Genomic DNA, 18935 nt, shown 5'->3' with positions numbered 1-18935 from the left:
TTCCCTGACTCCTGAGCAACCTTACTTGCCAGTCACCGGTATGAAGCAATCTGCTCTCATCCAAAAGGAGTCACAACCCAGTACGACTCAGTTACCCAGAAGACTACAGCGGAAAAGAGGAGCCTCAGGCTTCACCGGGCAAGTTAAAGCAAGCCCTATAGAACCTAAATACATAACTCAGCTATTTAATCAAATAACTGTTAAAGGACTAAATACTAAATTGTAAAATGCCTTCTTAGCAATAGCTACCTGTTCTCTCAAGACCCTATATCCCAGACAATTACTTTCCTTTTATGAGGTATGGAATGAGCCTCACCTTTGAGCCATTGTCAGTATCTTCCCCCACCTCCCATCTTCACCTATTTACAATAGCCTGTCCAATATTTTATGTTCCAGATCGACTACTTCTGCATATTAGAAAATCCTAGAAAGATAACATATTTAATCGAATACCAGCTTTCTTGAAAATGCCTTTCTGTATGTAACAAAGCTACCATTCAGTTTCCCCCTACCAAAGACTGATCAAATTACTTTGAGCCACAACTCACACAACCAGCAAAAGTTCACCTTGAAAATGCAAAGTTGCTGCTCCAAAGTGATAAATTTCCACCAATAAAGTAACCAATTTTTACAAAACACTTTTAAGTGACAAATTAATCTTCTGAGCGGATCAATGCGGACGAACACATCTGCATTACAGCCAAGTCCATCACAGCAAGCTTTCTTTTAAAAAAGCTAATCTCCGGGAAAACAATAATCCTCACAGTACAAACAGCTGGCGAAACATCTAGCCAAATTCATTTACAGTTAAAAAAAAAAAAAAAAAGAAAAGACAAAAATGTACTGATGACCAAGTTAAAATGCCTATCAAAGTATCTTCAGATCTGCAAACTGTTTAGAATTCCCAAGAAACGGGACTCCCCCTTCCTTTGGTTTAGAAATAGTATACTCAGAAAAATCTGACACCTGCTCTCCCCCACTTGCTTAAGAGCAACATTCTGTAAAATAGATTGCATTCACACATCCAACTCCACTAACAACTAAAAAGTTGCAAGGCAGTAGATAATGACAAGTGAAAAAAAGTAAAAAATACCAACAGCCCTGACAACATACTCGAAGCCAAGGGCTCAGGTGCACGCACGTGAACGCCGCACCGGACCCGCTTTCCAGGCTCCCTGCTAAGAGTTCGCTTGATACAAAGTTGTAGAAGACAGGATCCCTACTCTCACCCGGCAAACTTATCTTGGCTTCAGCAGAACCATGTCGAAATGCAAGTCTTGGGAAATTCCTCCTCTCAGCTCTCGACTAAACCTAAGCACAGTATACAAGTTGCTGTCCCTTCACTCCTAATCCTTAGAAAGCATTTCCTGCTTGAAAAATCTTTCTCCCGTAAGCCTTACACAAACTTTTTCCGTTCTTTCGGCCTTACTCCAGGAAGCCTTAAGCCCGCCCATCACCTCCCGCCCCCTGCCCACACTCACACCCACTAGGGAACCTCAACACTCGGCAGACACCGCTCCACACGGGCACGCAAAACACATGTGCCTGCAAACCCAGCCCCTTTCCACACCCCCCGGAAACGACACCCCCTTTCTCACACACCGCACGCCACAGCCCATCCCCCTTCCTCCCAGCCCCCACTCGCAGCACCCCAGTCAACCCACCCACGTTCCGGGGAACCCAGCCTCCCCTCACTCCCCAGCTCGCCGAAGGCGGTGGGGAAGGGAAGCAGGAAGAAGGAAGGAGGGCTCAGGCCCGGCCTAGGCCTTTCAGACCAACTAGGGAAGGTGAAGGGGGGTTGGGGGGGGGGGGGGGACCCGCGGGCAAAGCTCGTCGCAAGGCCTCATCCGGGCCCCCTCCGGCCCCAGGCCTTCCCTCCGCCGCCGCGCCGAGGCCCGGGCCGCCCTCCCAGCCCGGACCACACTCACTTGCCAGCCGCGGTCCATCGAGGACGCCGCCGCTGCTGCCTCCTCCGCCGGCTGCGGCTCCGGCCCCCGGGCCTCCCAGGTCCGGCTTCTTGGGCCCCGGGGGCGGCCCAGCTCCCCCGCCCGGGACTGCTCCGGGCGGAAAGGCGGCCACCGGCGCGCCCGCCAGAGCCAGGGGGACGCTGTTGCTATGGAGGCCGAGGCCCGGGGCAGCTCCGGCGGCTGGGTCCTCATGCAGGAACTGACACTCCTCCCCGTAGAAGCAAGTCTTATCCTTAGCGTAGTAGCGGCAGTACTTCAGCTTGACTCCCGCCGCCGCCCCGCCGGGGACACCCCCGACCCCCGGCGGGGCCACCACCGCCACTGCCGCCGCCAGCGAGGAGGAGGAAGGGGAGGCGGCGGCCGAGGGGGGCGGGAGGCCGCCGCCACTGTTCATGGCAACGCCGCAGCCTCGTCTTCCGCTGCCGCCCGAGGAGCCGCCGCCGCCGCCGCCGCCGCCGCCACCATAGACAGGGGAGGGAAGGAAGACGCTGCCGGTGCCGGATAAAAGCCTGGGCGGGTGGGTCTGTCCCGCTGCGGGAGCCGGAGCCGCCCGGGGAGAGGGGGGGAGGGGAGAGGGGAGGGAGGAGGGGGTAGGAAGGAGGGGAGGGGAGGGGGAGAGTTGGGATTCTCTCTCACTCACTCTCTCGTTCTCTTTTCTTAAAGGGGCCGCGCGGGACGACGGGGTGGGCGCGCGGGCCCAGGCGGGGCCTTCGAGGGAGCGGGCTTGGGAAGGGGGAGCGGCGGCGGCGAACGGGCTGGGAGGGTGGAGGGGCCAGTTTATTTTTAAATTCTGCCTCCACTCGCTCTCTCGCGCTCTGGTTCCTCCGAGTTGTTTATTCCATTTTCCTCTTCCTGAGAGGGCCGTCGCCGCTGCGCATGCGCGCCGAGGCGCGATGGTTTGTGGGTAGCGGGAGCGCGAGGGGAAGCCCCGCCAGGCGTCCGGCCCCCGGGGCATCCGCGAGCCAGCCGGCGGTTAGGACGGGCGGTTCGCGGTGGCCTTCCCTGAGGCTGATCCGGGTGGTGAAGTTCTCACGAGACGAATACCTTCCTACTTTGTATATCCTCTAGCTTACAAAACCAGGCGTCGTTTTTTAATCGAAAAGACAAAATTAGCAGCCTGTAAACGGTCAATGTGAGGGTCCGCACCTGGAGACGGAGGCAAAGCCCTTGCTCTATTTGAAGGATAGTTTCATCTGTTTGCCACACTTCCTCTCCCTCCTCTCCCTCTTTTTTCACCACCTTCCTCTGTTTCCTTCTCCTTGAAGGCGATGAGAGCTGCAGGACCGATTACCTTAACTGCTGGGCCTTCTATCAAAAAACTGAGCCAAAAATGGTGGATTTGGACAAACCCCCTGCTCAGTGCAGCACCTGTTTTCTCTATTTATATTACTGAAAGGCTTCAGTAAAATATTATGAAAAATAAGATGCCACCTGGGGACAACACTGCCTAGGCAGCGCCAGGTTTCATTTATAAATGTGCTAGATTGCTTTTCTCCCATCAGCCTAGTCTTGATTTGAAATTCATTTTTAAAAGATAGTTTTTCCCTCCGCGATCTCTGATGTTTTGCTCTGTATTTAAAAAAAAAAAAAAAAAAAGTTTTCAGGAATTTTAAAGCATTGCTATGAAGGGAAAAGTAATTTTAACATTTTAGTTTTGCCTCCTGTCTAAAAGATTGTGCCAAAAGGCAATATCGCAGTTGTGCAGGGGGAATATTTGCTGGCAGTATTTAAGGAATTGTGGCAAATAGAAGAAATCGCAGAAGAACGGATATAAGCAAGTGTACCACACTGCAAAAAGGGGGAAAAGTGGATTCCGTACATCACAAACTGGTAAGCCTGGTGATGTTGCTTAACTAAATTCAAAAACAACATTGTGTTATGACTTTTGTTTAAAAACACTTTCGTCTATTTATTCAGCAAATATTTATTGATGCCCATTATGCGTAGCACGAACTGCCAAGAGCTGGAGAAACAAAACTAAACGAGATGCCGTCTTGTCTGAGTTTGAATGGATTCTTTTCCCTCTGGTTGGGGAAGCGTAAAGTACCCAGGCGATTATAAACCTGTGTCTTAAGTGTTAATCTTATCACATTGGCTATAAGAGGATGTTAAAGATGTTAGACTTTCTGGAAAAAGTTGATAATTCTAATAGCAGGCGTTGAGAACATCTGCTTTGAATGCAGACGGAGTGAGTTTGTAAGCCAGTGCTGAGGTTTGAGAGCTGTGTTACTCTGGGTAAGTTACTTCATTTCTCTGTGCCTTATTAGCAAAATAATGATAATAGTATCTACTTCATAAAGTATAAGCTACTGTATGTAAAGTGTCCCATGCTTACTAAGAATTCATTGGATTTTAGCTATTGCTGTTAGTAATATTGCGGCCAGTAGTAATCAACGTAGAAGGGTGCGGAAAAGAGCTTCACAGGCAAAGCAGGCAGCTTGTGCAAAAGGCCTTGTGAAAGAGAGCTTCCATTGTCAGGACAGTGGAGAATTGAACAGGAACCATACCGCACAAGTCTCCGTGTGACATGTTAAAGGATTTAACTTTTTCTTGAGGGCAATAGAAAGCTGTGACAGGGTTTTAAAAAGTCACGTAATGACATGGTCAGATTTCCCTTTAGAGAAAAACATTTTGATTCTCATAAGAACCCTACGAGAAAAGTAAAGAAGATGGGTTATCACCATTTTGTGGATGAACAAACTGAGTGAGGTGTGGATTTACACAAAGTTACCAGCTTGTAAATCTCAAAGCTACGATTTCAATTCAGGACTTCTAGGTCCAACTCTTAATCTTAGCTCAGGTCTTGATCAGGTCATGAGGTTAAGCCTGGCGTTGGGGTTCACGCTAGGCTTGAAGACTACTTAAAAAAATGTTTTTATTTTTTTAATTCAAGACTTCTAATTACAAAACATGTGCTCTATCCATCACACATTTGCCATTCCTAAATGAACATATATATTTACTGATTGCTTGGAAAGCAAAGCTGTGTCTGGTGAGACAACCTAGGTTCATTAAACCCTTGCCAAATTAAGCATATCACTCAAATAAACCTTTATTGAGAATCTATGTATCAAGTTCTGTGCTAGGCTATGATAAACAAAAATATGTAAAATACAGCCTGTGTCCTCAAGAGTTACTGAGAATCCCGAGGGGAAATGCCAAAGATAAATCATCCCTCGGGGCGCCTGGGTGGCTCAGTCGGTTAAGCGTCCGACTTCAGCTCAGGTCACGATCTCGGGGTCCGCGGGTTCGAGCCCCGCGTCGGGCTCTGGGCTGATGGCTCAGAGCCTGGAGCCTGTTTCCGATTCTGTGTCTCCCTCTCTCTCTGCCCCTCCCCCGTTCATGCTCTGTCTCTCTCTGTCTCAAAAATAAACAAACATTAAAAAAAAAAAAAATTAAAAAAATCATCCCTCACTACCACATTTGACAGAGTTTTCTATTAAATCATTGTGAACAAGATGGAGAAAAGTAGACTGAGATACTTTAGTTAGGTGACTTGAGTATCTTTGATTAGTCATAATTGAAATGTTGCTAAAGCTGCCATTGGAGTGCTTTAAACAATATCCGAAGAGTATTGGTAAATTCGCACATGGTCTTTACTATCTTCCTTTGGACTCTGTCCTGAACGTTTCTTCAAAAAATGTTATCTACTGCCTAGCATATTTAGCAGATCAGCAACGTGTTGCAAGAACAGTGGGGATAGATAATGCGGTAAATGACAAATTGGGATTTGTAAAAAATGGACCAGTGCTAACAAATTGAAACCTGAATTAAATTTGGAGGGAAACAGCAAACAGGCACTTTGATACATCGACAATACAACCTCTCTGCGTGCCTCCTCAAAGCAAATAGGCAGTATTTTTTCAAAACCCTTCAAAATGTACATTACCTTGTAACTGTTATTCCACTTGGCAAATAAGTCCTAAGAAAATAAATGTTAAGTAAGGAGTTTTATGCTGTAACGTAATCATTGCAATATTACATACAAAGCTAAAAAAGAAAGAACTGCTAACAATGTAAATTCTAAAACCAAGGAGAATAAATAGTGGACTATTCACTTGGAATATTATGCAGCCATTAAAAAAGACAGCCAGGAAAAGGTACAATGGTGCTTACAGTACAATGTAAATATTTAACATGAAAGAAGATTGCATGTGCTGTATTATAATGATACAAACAATAAAAAAACTAATAGATATAAAGATTCAAAGAACTGCCTCAAAACATTAACAGTGGTTTTACCTAAGGTGGTAGAATGACCACCTCTGTTTCCTCTAGTTCCCAAATTTGTATCATGAACATACGTCCATAATAGAAAAATAAGCATTAACATTTATTATAATTTACTCTTAACCTTTTAGTTCTGAGGGTGAGTACATGGATGTTTATTCAATTGTTCTGTGTATTTTTAGTTTCATTTTGTTTTCAAATAAATTTGTGAAGGCAAGCCGGACACTCACTTGTTGTCCATTTCTTCAAATTTTCACTCGTCCAGTGTTTCCCAAAGTGTATTTCACGGCACATTGGTTCAGCAGTATGTTAACTGGCTTTACACAGAGGAAAGGGTCTAGTGTTGAGACGGTTCCCATGGGAAATGCCGAGTTGAACAACTTTGTTCTTTGTTTCAGCCTTGAGTATGTTGACATGTTGTAATTCTCTAAAAGCAGGACTTAATTAGCAGAATTTACCGAATTATTTCTTACCACTTTTTTCAGAGCACTTTTTTGTCTACTCCTCTTGCAGAGTCAGTGTTCCTCAAACACACTTTGAGAAACACTGTCCCAGTCCCCTGCCTTCTCATTTCCCCCGTAAAACTTGCTATTTTCACATGTGTCTGCATTCTGCAGTCCCCATGCCAACCTTCTACCTTGCTTTCTACTTCATGCAGCCATGAAAAGAAAGCACTGCCTACGTCCTTAGAACAGGAGCCCCTTCTCCCATCTAGGACAGATCCTTTCATTCCTGCCCTGAACTCCCCTAATATTTCCTCAGGGGTCTAGCGTTCTCCATCCAGCATCTCCTCGGACTCTCCTCCTAGTATGTGATTATGTAAAGTTTCACACCAAAATAATGCTTAAGGCATCTATTCCTTTCTGTTGTGAACCTTTTGTAATCAGAACCGAAAGCATTTTTGTTTTTTAAAATCCCCGAAAAGAAACACTGCTGGTAAGAGGGCTAACTAATAACAGCCACTTTGGAGGGCAATTTGGCAAAATTTTCAAATATCCATCCCCAAGACCCAACAATGCCACTCTTGGTATCTCCCTAGAAAGACCCTTTTGTGCTCAAGGAGGCATACGTCACAATGTTCGTTTGAGGCATTGTTGTTAATAGTGAAATTGGAAATTACCTAAATGTTCGTAAATACAGAGATGGGATCTATAAGTGCCATTATTCTCCAGGAGCCGTTGTTGAATGAAAAAGTCACAATGCAGATAAATACGGAATATAACACCTTTTATGTAAAATAAAATACATTTCCTACAACGACATATATAAATGTGCACAGAAAGGACTGGAAGGATACACATTACGTTGCTAACAGGATGGGGATTAGGAGCAGTAATGAAAGGGGAGTTTAGCTTCATATGTAATGGGCCAGATTTTACAAGAAGAATGGATGCCGGCTTCTGTAATTAAAATTTGACTTTAAAGAAAGACGACCCTCACCTTCTTTTGTCCTAACTTCTCTTCAGGGGCAATTTATTTGGACCACCCTTTCCACCACCAGTCCCTTCGTCTCCATTCATCCTTAATTGAGAATAATTGAGAATAAGGGACGTTACCCTTGCTACGTTAAAGTCTTTTTTTTTTTTTACCGGGGCCACTGCTGATATTCATTAGCAAATTTATTGGATACTCTGTAATATTCAACAACAATAACAGTTTTGCTACGCTCCTGGCTCGGCTCCCAGTCACCCTTTCCTCTCATTTTTTCCTTCCTCCTTTTTAGTGTTGCCTCTGCCTCTGCCATTCAGCGCTGCCCGCATGGTAGGTCCTGCAGAAATACTGTGAAATGCATTTCAAGTGATCAATTTATTAAAATTTAATACAGTGCACGGGAAATCCTCTGAGGCTCAAGCTTGTGTTGTGAACACAAAATGCCATGGTAATGAGACACAAAAGTACACTGGATTTGGAATTTAAATAACTGCTTTGAAACCTGGTTGTTACTACGTTCTACCCATGTGGCTCTTAGCAAGTCTCTTAACCTCTTAGCTTCAGTTTCTTAATTTTTAAAATGGAAATAATACCTACTTCATGGAGCTGTCCTGAGGATTGAATGGTCTCTCTGCCACTGAGTAAACAAAGTTTTCATTTACAAAATAATTTTAACCACCTTTCTGTGTAGAAGGCATTCTACTTCTAACAACTTTATATCTTATTACCTTTGATGTTCCTTCTTTTAGCACCTCTCATACATCCCTCTACTTATGTGATGATGACGCTGGCTGGCAATTACTGTAATGATGTCTCAAATTCCACAGTGTTTCACTGCTTACAGAAGCAGCCAGGCATGGTTTCCATTTCTCTTCCCGACTCCCCTGTGAAACAGTGAAAATGAGGATATTATTTTAATATTGGGAACCTGAGACTTTGAAAAGATCTCTAAGGTTCTGTGACTTGCCCAAAATTAGCTTAGGCTCTTTAAAATGCCATGTTCTAGGATTTTTCTCCTAAACTATGATCAGCTCAGTAGAGTTTATGTCCTCTCATTCTGGATCTTCTTACTGTTGCCTTTAGCCCACCTTGGGATTAAATATATTCCCTTCCTTAACCTTCACTAAAATGCCTCAAGTTCATGTTTCATTCATGTGGATACTCTGTTAAGGTAGCCCTTGAGCAAGTCTGGGGTTTTGAAACCCATAATTGCATACTGATAGAGTAACTTCCAAGATTATTTACGTGTGCTTTCATGGTTGTGTTTACAAATGCAGCAACATTCCCATTTGTGGATGGAAGAACTGTGAGGAATGATGAAATAATGTTTTTCTTCTTCACCTGGTCATCTAAATGAGCATTGGTTTCCAGGTAGTCACCTTGGTGAAAACAAGACGTATTCTAAATTTTACCACATTTTTGAGATGTACTTACGCACCCTAATCACATTTCTAGAATATCATGGTAGCAAATCTTCATTTTTTAAGAGAAGATTAGGTACAATTTATCACAGCCAGTCGTCATAAATGGCAAAAATTACTGAACAGGACCATCTCATTTGTGATTCAAAATAATGATGTGAATGTAAGTAAAACCAATGTTCTTGTGTGGCTTAAAAGCTGACGCTGAAAATAATTTCCTAAAAGCAATGGAACATCATTAAAGGGTAAGTGTAAAATGTTCCCATGTAACTATAGTAAGTATTCCACAAGGAAAGTGTTTGTTTGATTTTATAGGCTAATGTGTTTGCTTTTTAAAAATTATTCTAGGGTCTTATTTTTCTCTCAGATCTCTTCAAAAACATTTTGTAGGCGACTTCCTACTTCTAGAGGAGGGCTCTCTCTATAGGAAGGGTTCATTCTTGAGTATCCTTTACTAAAAATAAACCTTCAGACAACTCTAAGTAATTTTCATGCTATGAAGATTACCTCCACAACTGCAAATAATCCATAAATCATATTTACTTTGGGATAGAATGTGAGAATTATATTTTGTCTGGGTGGCCTCGAGCAATGTTTCCCCAGCAACAGTTTGCTAAGAGCTAAAGTTGATGTTAATTTGTGTTAAGTACCAGTAATTGGGAAAACTTAACATTTTCTAAGTAGGGATTGTGTCAGTGGTCGCAGCCTCAGTTTAAAACATTCTCCAAGACAACCAGCCTGGTTAAGTTAGGACTATTTTTGAGTCCCAGAAATGAATTTTACTGCCTTCGTATATATTTCTTCTACATTTGTAAAATCGAATGTTGTCTTACACTCGTAAGTTCTGCTCTGTAATTCTATACTAGGTTGTTAGCAACTTTCTATTGTTAACCTTGTTTGGACAACTTTTTGGTGGACTAACAAAAAAAGTCTTCGGATTTGTGGCAGTTACAAATCACTGATATGTTGAAAGATTTTTTAGTGTATCTGTGACAAGGTAGCCTTTCATCAATGTCATCATACTCGTACATTTGTGTATAGTGTGCAGGTGTTAAGTCTTGGTAGTAGGAAAAAGCAGTTTGCCACCGTTCTTGACAAGTTTTCAAAGGACTTGAAGACTCTCCTTCTTATATTCCTTCTAATATTCTTATATACTCTCCTTCTTATAACATGTTAACATTAGTGTACCTTGGAAATAACCATGATTGTGGAAGTATGTCATTTTTATCATCCCCCACAGCTACCACCAGCGTTACAGAAGTGGCTGCAATTTAGCAAAGCCCTCTGCCACCATTTCCTGTTGATTCGGCACCCCCACTCCAGAAAGTCACTTGGATGTTTCTATGTGTGACGTGCCCGTTATTATAATTTTAAATCTGACAGCTCTATGTTAATTTGTTTTACTATTTCAAAGGTTAGATATTTGTTTCAGTGCAGATTTTCTAGTTTATACTCTGATGTAAAGCTTTATATCAGGAGACTTGCTAAAAGTATATATATTAAAACAAGATTCTTAATGGGATATGCCATTAGTAAATTTAAAAGGAAGCTCCTGGAAGCAAGAAACTTTGTCTTTTGCACAAGTGTGTTCAAACTCTTCACATAACCTGGTATAGAGCAAGGGTCTAGGTACTACAGTTTATTTAGGATTTTTGATGTTTGCCTAAGTGAAAACAAAAAGCAAGAATGAGAGTACTGATTTCGGGAAAAGAAAATTAAGGCCCAAATACTAAGTGTGAAAAAGAGGAATGTTATGTACAGATAAAAGGCAAATACAAAATAATAATAATAAACTTTTATGCACCAAAGAATACTATTGAATGCCAAAATGCAGAAACACTTAACAATACAAAAGTTGGTTTGAATCACATGCACACACACAATTATAATGGTAGAGTTTAATAAACCTCTTTCGGAATTTAACATAAATAGACAAAAAAGCAAGGACACACTAATGTATTAATAATACATAATCAACTGACTTATGTTTTAGCCCAATAGAGAACTTTATACCCTCTTACCAAAATACATATTCTTTTCATGTAACCGTGAAAGATTTACAAAAATTAAACATACCCTTGGCCATAATATAAGCCACACTGCATTTCAAAAGATAGGGATTTGGGGGTGCCTGTGTGGCCCAGTCGGTTAAGTGTCTGACTCTTGATCTTAGGTCATGATCTCACAGTTTGTGGGATCGAACCTGGTGTCGCTCTCTGTGCTAACAGTGTAGAGCCTGCTTGAGATTCTCTCTCTCCCCCTCTCTGTCTCTCCCCTGCTCACTCACTCTCTCAAAATAAACTTTTTTTTTTTTTAATTTTTTTTTCAACGTTTTTATTTATCTTTGGGACAGAGAGAGACAGAGCATGAGCGGGGGAGGGGCAGAGAGAGAGGGAGACACAGAATCGGAAACAGGCTCCAGGCTCCGAGCCATCAGCCCAGAGCCTGACGCGGGGCTCAAACTCACGGACCGCGAGATCGTGACCTGGCTGAAGTCGGACGGTTAACCGACTGCGCCACCCAGGCGCCCCAATAAACATTTTTTAAAAAGGGATTTTACTGACTACATTTTCTTTTTTTTTTTTTTTTTTTTTTTTTCCAACGTTTATTTATTTTTGGGACAGAGAGAGACAGAGCATGAATGGGGGAGGGGCAGAGAGAGAGGGAGACACAGAATCGGAAACAGGCTCCAGGCTCTGAGCCATCAGCCCAGAGCCCGACGCGGGGCTCGAACTCACAGACCGCAAGATCGTGACCTGGCTGAAGTCGGACGCCTGACCGACTGCGCCACCCAGGCGCCCCTACATTTTCTGATTATAATCCAGTATAACTAGAAATCAATGCTAAAAAAAGGATCATAAAGCCCACCTACTTGGAAAGTAAGAAATGTTTTTCTAAATATTTCCAGGACCATAGAAAATAAAACTGAAATTATGACACCCAAAAGTCAATGAAAAGGAGTACATACTGCATCTTAAAGCCTAGGATATACTGCTATACTAAGAAGAAATGTATACATAGCCTTAGGTACTTTCATTATTAAAAAAGAATGAATAGTAACAAACTTACACAAGGACAAAATGAACTGAGAGGAAGAAAAGGGAGTGTGTAATAAAGGAAAGACTGAAACAAATGAAATAGAAAACATCAAAAGGTTTAAACAGATACACTCCTGGCAAGTCTGATGATGGCAAGAAGAAAAATATACATATTATCTTCAAAACACTTACAGAAAATAACTATCAATCTACAATACAGTGTCCAAGGAAAATATTTTTTTAATGTTTAATGTTTGTTTTTAATTTTTTTAATGTTTATTTTTGAGAGAGAGAGAGAGACAGAGCATGAGCAGGGGAGGGGCAGAGAGAGAGAGAGACACAAAATCCAAAGCAGGCTCCAGGCTCTGAGCTGTCAGTGCAGAGCCCAACGCCAAGCTGGAACCCACAGACCACGAAATCGTGACCTGAGCCAAAGTCGGACGCTTAACTGACTGAGCCACCCAGGAACCCCTTAATGTTTAGTTTTGAGAGAGAGAGAGAGAGAGAGAGACATACACACAGCACAAGCAGGGGAGGGGCAGAGAGAGAATCCAAAGCAGGTTCCATGCTGTTAGGGCAAAGCCCCACATGGAGCTCGAGCCCATGAACCATGAGATCATGACCTAAGCCAAAATCGGACACTCGACTGAATCACCCAGGCGCCCCAGAAATATTCTCTAAAAATGAAGATGAAACCGTTTTCAGACAAAAGTCAGAAAATTAGTCCCTAGCAGACCCGCACTAAAGGATTTCAAATAGAAGAAATGAAGAGTGATAGAGAGGGTGAAATATATGAGTAAAACCAAATGAATATGGACCATATAAAACAATACCAGTGCCCTGTGAGGTTTTAAATAGATGTGGAATGAAAAGACATGAAAACAACACATAAATCATAGGGGGTATAAGTGAAGGACCTTGAATTCCTTGCATTTTCAAAGAACAGTAGTAATTTAGTGAGAGATGTATATTGTAACCTCTAGGATAACTACTAAAAGTAAGAATATATATCAACTTAATACAAGAGGAAATGGAATAATCATGTATTTGACCCAAAAGAAATAAAGAGAAAAAATGACACAGAATAAGCAGAACAAATGGAAAACAACTTTAAATATATTAAATGTAAACCTTCAAGCCCCAATTAAAAGACAAAGACTTTCAGCCTTTCCAAGCTACTTGTATAAGGGTCCGTACAACATTGTTCTGGGTTCCTGTGGTAACTTAAAGGGAATCTTTCACAATCTTTCCGGATCTTTGGGTGCTCCCCGATGAAAGAGGAGGATGTCTTCATAAGGCAGCAGGAACCTGCTTACGTGGCACCAGCCTTGACCTCCAAATGGATTAGCACATCTACAAAAGGAAGAGTGATGGTGTCTACATCACAAATACGAAGAGAACCTGGGGGAAGTTTCTGCTTGCAGCCTGAGCCACTGTTGATGTCAGTGTCACGTCCGCCAGGAATACTGGCCACCAGGCTGCGCTGAAGTTGGCCGCCACCATGGGATCTGCTCCTATTCCTGGCCGCTTCGCTCCTGGAACCCTTATTGACCAGATCCAGCCTCGAAGGAGCCAAGATTTGTGGTAGTTACCAGTCCCAGCCTCTCACACAGGCGCCTTATGTTGCCCTGCCTACCATCGCCCTGTGTAACACAGACTCTCCTCTGCGCTATGCGGACATTGCCATCCCGTGCAACAACAGACCTAGTGGGTGGTAGAGCCTGAGGTCTACTTCTAGAGACATCCTGAAGAGATTGAGAAGGAAGAGCAGGCTGCTCCTGAAAAGGCCAGGACCAAGGAGGACTCTCAGGGCAGATGGACTGTTCCAGCTCCCTGGTTTACTGCTACTCAATCCAAGGTCACAGGCTAGTCAGACGGTGCAGGTGCCCTCTGCGCCTGTCCGGTGGTTCCCTCCTGCAGCCTGGCACGTTCCGCCTGCCCCTGAAGACTGGTCTGCAACTCCCACTGCTCAGGCCACCGGAAGGTAGGAACCATTCAGTCTGTTCTTCCACAGACTCTTAAACAGAAAGCGGAAATAAGGTTGATGGAAAATAAAAAGACCAAGACTTTTGGGGTTGGACTAAGAAGAAAACTATCGGGGTGCCTGGGTGGCTCAGTCAGTTCAGCATCCAACTCTTGATTTCAGCTCAGGTCATGATCTCAGGGTCATGAGATCAAGCCCCATGTCAGGCTCGGTGCTGAGCTCCATGCTGGGCACGAAGCCTGCTTAAGATTCCCTCTCTCTCCCTCTTCCTCTACTGCTCATGTGCACGTGCCTTCTCTCTTTCTCTCTCTCTCTCAAAAGAAGAGGAAGAAGAAGAAAACTATTATTTCAGGGTTCAATCACAATCAGTATGAGTGTAAAGAATAAGGGCTTAGTTGTAGAAATTAGACCTTACACAATTGGGGGACATTTGACACAATTTAATACCCATGATATTTTTTTTTTTTTATTTTTTTTTTTTCAACGTTTATTTATTTTTGGGACAGAGAGAGACAGAGCATGAACGGGGGAGGGGCAGAGAGAGAGGGAGACACAGAATCGGAAACAGGCTCCAGGCTCTGAGCCATCAGCCCAGAGCCCGACATGGGGCTCGAACTCACGGACCGCGAGATCGTGACCTGGCTGAAGTCGGACGCTTAACCGACTGCGCCACCCAGGCGCCCCGCCATGATATTTTTAAAAATCCACAGCAACTAGGAATGGAAAGGAGCATATTTAATCTATAATAGGTATCCTTAAAAAAAAAAAACAAAAAACCTATAGCAAACAGCATATTGGTGAACTTAAAAAATTTTCCCTCTGAAATCACGACTTGGATGGATGCTCACGACCACCATGTACACACCAACATGGTCCCAGAGGTCCTAAGTGACACAAAAACGGAGGAAGGAGAATTAAGGACCGGAAAGGAAGAAGTAAAACTAAAGATCCTTAGAAAACATGCTTCTGTATTATTGCTGGATATAGGGTCACCACAGACGATTCGTTTGTATTTCTCTTTATCAGCAAAAATTAGAAAACTGAAAAATTTTTAAATGATACCATTTATACAATCATACCTAGAAGTAATTCTAATGAACTGTACACAAGACCTTTACATATAAAACTTTTAAAAGGTAAGATATGAGTTATTATTATTTCATGACTTCATAATACAATGTATTCATATTTCATTATTAAGGAGACCTAAATAAATAGATATAGCAAGGTCACAGACTGGAAATAGCATAAGGATGTCAGTCCTCCCCCAACTGATAAATAAGTTTGGTGCGATTTTAATCAAACCCAAGTAGGGTTTGTGTATGAGTATGACTATATACTACAGACCAGTGAAGAAAGTTTTCAATAAATGATGCTGGTTCACTTAAATACAGATGGATGTATTTAATAGATGATAGGTTTAAATTTGAAAGTAAAATAAGGCTTCTTAAAAATAACATGGTAGAGGGGGCGCCTGGGTGGCTCAGTCGGTTAAGCGTCCGACTGCGGCTCAGGTCATGATCTCACGGTCCGTGAGTTTGAGCCCCGCATCGGGCTCTGTGCTAACGGCTCAGAGCCTGGAGCCTGTTTCCGATTCTGTGTCTCCCTCTCTCTCTGCTCCTCCCCTGTTCATGCTCTGTCTCTCTCTGTCTCAAAAATAAATAAACGTTAAAAAAAATAATAATAACATGGTAGAGAGGTGCCTGGGTGGCTTAGTTGGTTAAGTGTCCGACCTCGGCTCAGGTCCTATCTCGCAGTTCTTGAATTCAAGCCCTGCATTGGGCTCTGCACTGGCAGCTCGGAGCCTGGAGCCTGCTTCGGATTCTGTGTCTCCCTCTCTCTCTCTGTCCCTCCCCCGCTCACGCTCTGTCTCTCTCTCACTCTCTCAAGAGTAAATCAACATTAAAAATTAAAAAAAAAAAAAGAGTACCTTATATATGATCCCACTTATATAAGTTTATAAAAGTTTGAGGGCACCTGGGTGGCTCAGTTGGTTAAGCGTCAGACTTCTACCCAGGTCATGATCTTTTAGTTCGTGAGTTCGAGCCCCACATCAGCCTGCACTGACAGTGCAGAGCCTGATTAGGATTCTCTTTTTCCCTCTCCCTCTGCCCCTTTCCCACTTGCACACTCTCTCAAAATAAATAAACTTAAAACAAAATTTTTTTAAAGTTTATAAAAGTTTGAAAACAGGTACCTGAGTGGCTCAGTCGGTTACACATCCAACTTTGGATTTCAGCCCAGTTCATGGGTTCAGACCTCTCATTGGGTTCTGTGCTTGGAATTCTCCCTCTCTCTGACCCCCCACCTTTCTCTTTCTCTCTTAAATAAACTGGAGCGCCTGGGTGGCTTAGTCAGTTGAGTGACTTCAGCTCAGGTTATGATCTCGAGGTTTGTGAGTTTGAGCCCCTGCCATCAGGCTGTCTTCTGTCAGCACAGAGGCCATTTCAGATCCTCTGTCCCCCTCTGTCTCTGCACCTCCCAGCTCGTGATCACTTGCTCTCTCTCTTTCTCTCAAAAATAAACATTAAAAGAATAATAATAAATAAATAAACATTTTCTAAACATTTGAAAACAGGCATAACTAATCTGTAGTGTTAAAAGTCAGTATGGTGACTATAGGGAGGAGAGAGAAAGGCATTTGGGAGGGGACATGTAGAGGACTTCTGGGACAATAGTGATGTTTTATTTTTTGACTTGGGTAGTGGTTATATGGGTTCCCTATGTGATAATCCATTGGTCAGTACACTTCTGGATCATTCGTTTTTCTCTATGTTCTACTACCTTTTCAAGTATTGTTAGTAAATAACATAACAGACACCATTAGGAATTTGAAAGGTGCTATGACAGTAGATATGGAAGAGATTCATAGATTTTTATGTGATAAAACACACAGCATAAAATTTGCCATCTTAATCACTTGTAAGTGTTCAGTAGAGTGTTAAGTAAAGTCACTTTGATGCAAAACAGGGCTCCAGAACTTTTCATCTTGCAGAACTGCCTAAATTCTAAACAATTCCCGTTTTCCCCCGCCCGTAGCCCTTGGTAACCTCCACTCCACTTTCTGTTTCTATAAGTGTGACTATTTTAGATACCGCATACAGGTGGAATCCTACAGCATCTGTCTTTTTTTGCCTGGCCTCTATCACTTAGCATAGTGCCCTCAAGGTTCATCCAGAATTTATTTTCTTTCTAAGACATAGGACACTCCGTTGTATGTATGTACCACATTTTGTGTATCCATCCATCCCTTGAGGAATAGTGATGAATGTCTCTGGCTATTGTGACTGGTACTGCTGTGAACATAGGTGTGCAAATCCCTCTTCAAAACAAACCCTGCTTTTCTTTTGGGTGTATACCCAGAAGTGAGGTTGCTGTATCGTACATCACTACTATTTTTAATTTTGTGAGGAACTGCCACACTGCTTTCTAGGGCAGATGCACCACTGCACAATCCTACCAAGTGCTGGAACCAAACTGGGACCAAAAGGGGTTCCCATTTGTCTGCATCCTCACTGACGCGCTTTTTTGTGTGAAATAGTAATCACCCTGAAAGGTGTGAGATGATATCTCATTGTGGTTTTGAGCTTAAAAGTATGTTTTCCTAAATTTAAACATATTTTTTTTTAATATTTATTTATTTTTGAGAGGGTAGGGGGTGGGGAGGGTCAGAGAGAGAAGAAGCCCGGGAATCCCAAGCAGGCTCTGCATCATCAGTGAGGAGCCCAATGTGGGGCTCGATCTCACAAACCGTGAAATCATGACCTGAGCCGAAACCAGGAGTCAGACACTTAACCAACTGAGCCACCCAGGTGCCCTTAAATTTAAACATCTGTATTGAGTTATAATTCACATATCACACAATTCACCCATTGCGGGTGTACAATTCAGTGGTTTTTAGTATATTCAGTTTTCGTGCTTCATCACCACAATTTTAGAGATTTCCATCACCTCAAATTGAAACCACATGCCCTTTAGTGTTCATTCCCCTGTGTCCACCCCAGCCTTTAACAAACACTTTTGTACTTTCTTCCTCTGCAGATTTTCTGCGGATTTCCCTTTTTTGGAAATTCCAATGGTATTTTTAAAGGAATGTTGTTTGCAATGCTATGACAGTGAAATTCAAGATCTAGAGGAAATGGATGCTTTCTCGGCAAAATTTAAATTTTCAAATGGACCCAAGAAGAGGTTGAAAACCCAGAAGATCAATAGAACTAAAACATGAATTTGAAATGTAACTTTTAAAATACATGCCAAATCCAAATAGCTTTGCATCTGAATTTTACGTATACTTCCAAAAACAGGAAATTCTCAAGGACTATTCTTGAGGCTAGAAAAAGAGAATGTTTTCACTTTTTGAAACGAAGATAAACTTACTACCCAAACCTTGTTTTGTTTTTGTTGTTGTTGTTCTTTCTAATTAAGTAGGCACCATGCCCAGTGTGGGGCTTAAACTCATGATCCTGAGATCAACAGTCACGTGCTCTACCAACTGAGCCAGCCAGGTGCCCCATACGACCCAAACCTTGTAAAGATATTGCCAAAATAAATAAATCCATTGGCTAATTTCACTAAGGAATATGAACATAAATAGGCTAAATAAAATATTTGCAAACTGAATCAGTAACTATTTAAAATAATTTGAAATATAAGCAAGTTGAATGTAAAAGAATAAATCAGGGCGCCTGATGGCTCAGCTGTGCTGCAAGGATAAGACAGATATGGGATTTTAAAGACTTGGTTTAAGCAAACAAAAATATACGCTATCTCATTAATAATTTTGTATATTCCATGTTGGAATGATAATGTTTTAAATGTATTGGGCGAAATAAAATATAATATTAAAATAGTTTTCACCTGTTTT

General features: G+C 42.4%; 1 protein-coding gene and 1 long non-coding RNA gene across 6 annotated transcripts in view; one reads left to right on the top strand and one right to left on the bottom strand.

The window, feature by feature from the left end:
* The window catches only part of PAN3 (poly(A) specific ribonuclease subunit PAN3), a 131646-nt gene extending 128806 nt beyond the window's left edge, over positions 1–2840 (bottom strand). For 4 of the 5 annotated variants that reach the window (XM_045465835.1, XM_045465917.1, XM_045466075.1 and 1 more), the window contains exon 1: positions 1929–2831. In XM_045465835.1, the coding sequence (XP_045321791.1) occupies positions 1929–2361 (433 nt within the window). In that variant the 5' untranslated portion in view covers positions 2362–2831. Of the gene's footprint in view, positions 1–1928 lie in introns of all 5 variants that reach the window. The other variant, XM_045466000.1, reaches the window with a different exon arrangement.
* Positions 2841–2905: 65 nt separating this feature from the next.
* LOC123591674 lies at positions 2906–18691 on the top strand. Its single transcript, XR_006709462.1, has 2 exons — positions 2906–3797; positions 18113–18691. It is a non-coding gene; the product is annotated as an uncharacterized LOC123591674 (long non-coding RNA).
* The last annotated feature ends 244 nt before the right edge of the window (positions 18692–18935 follow it).

The sequence above is a fragment of the Leopardus geoffroyi genome, chromosome A1, assembly GCF_018350155.1.
Source record: "Leopardus geoffroyi isolate Oge1 chromosome A1, O.geoffroyi_Oge1_pat1.0, whole genome shotgun sequence".
In the NCBI taxonomy this organism is placed as follows: Eukaryota; Metazoa; Chordata; class Mammalia; order Carnivora; family Felidae; genus Leopardus; species Leopardus geoffroyi.
The sequence above is the reverse complement of the archived record's forward strand: the minus strand, read 5'-3'. Positions and strand labels throughout refer to the sequence as shown.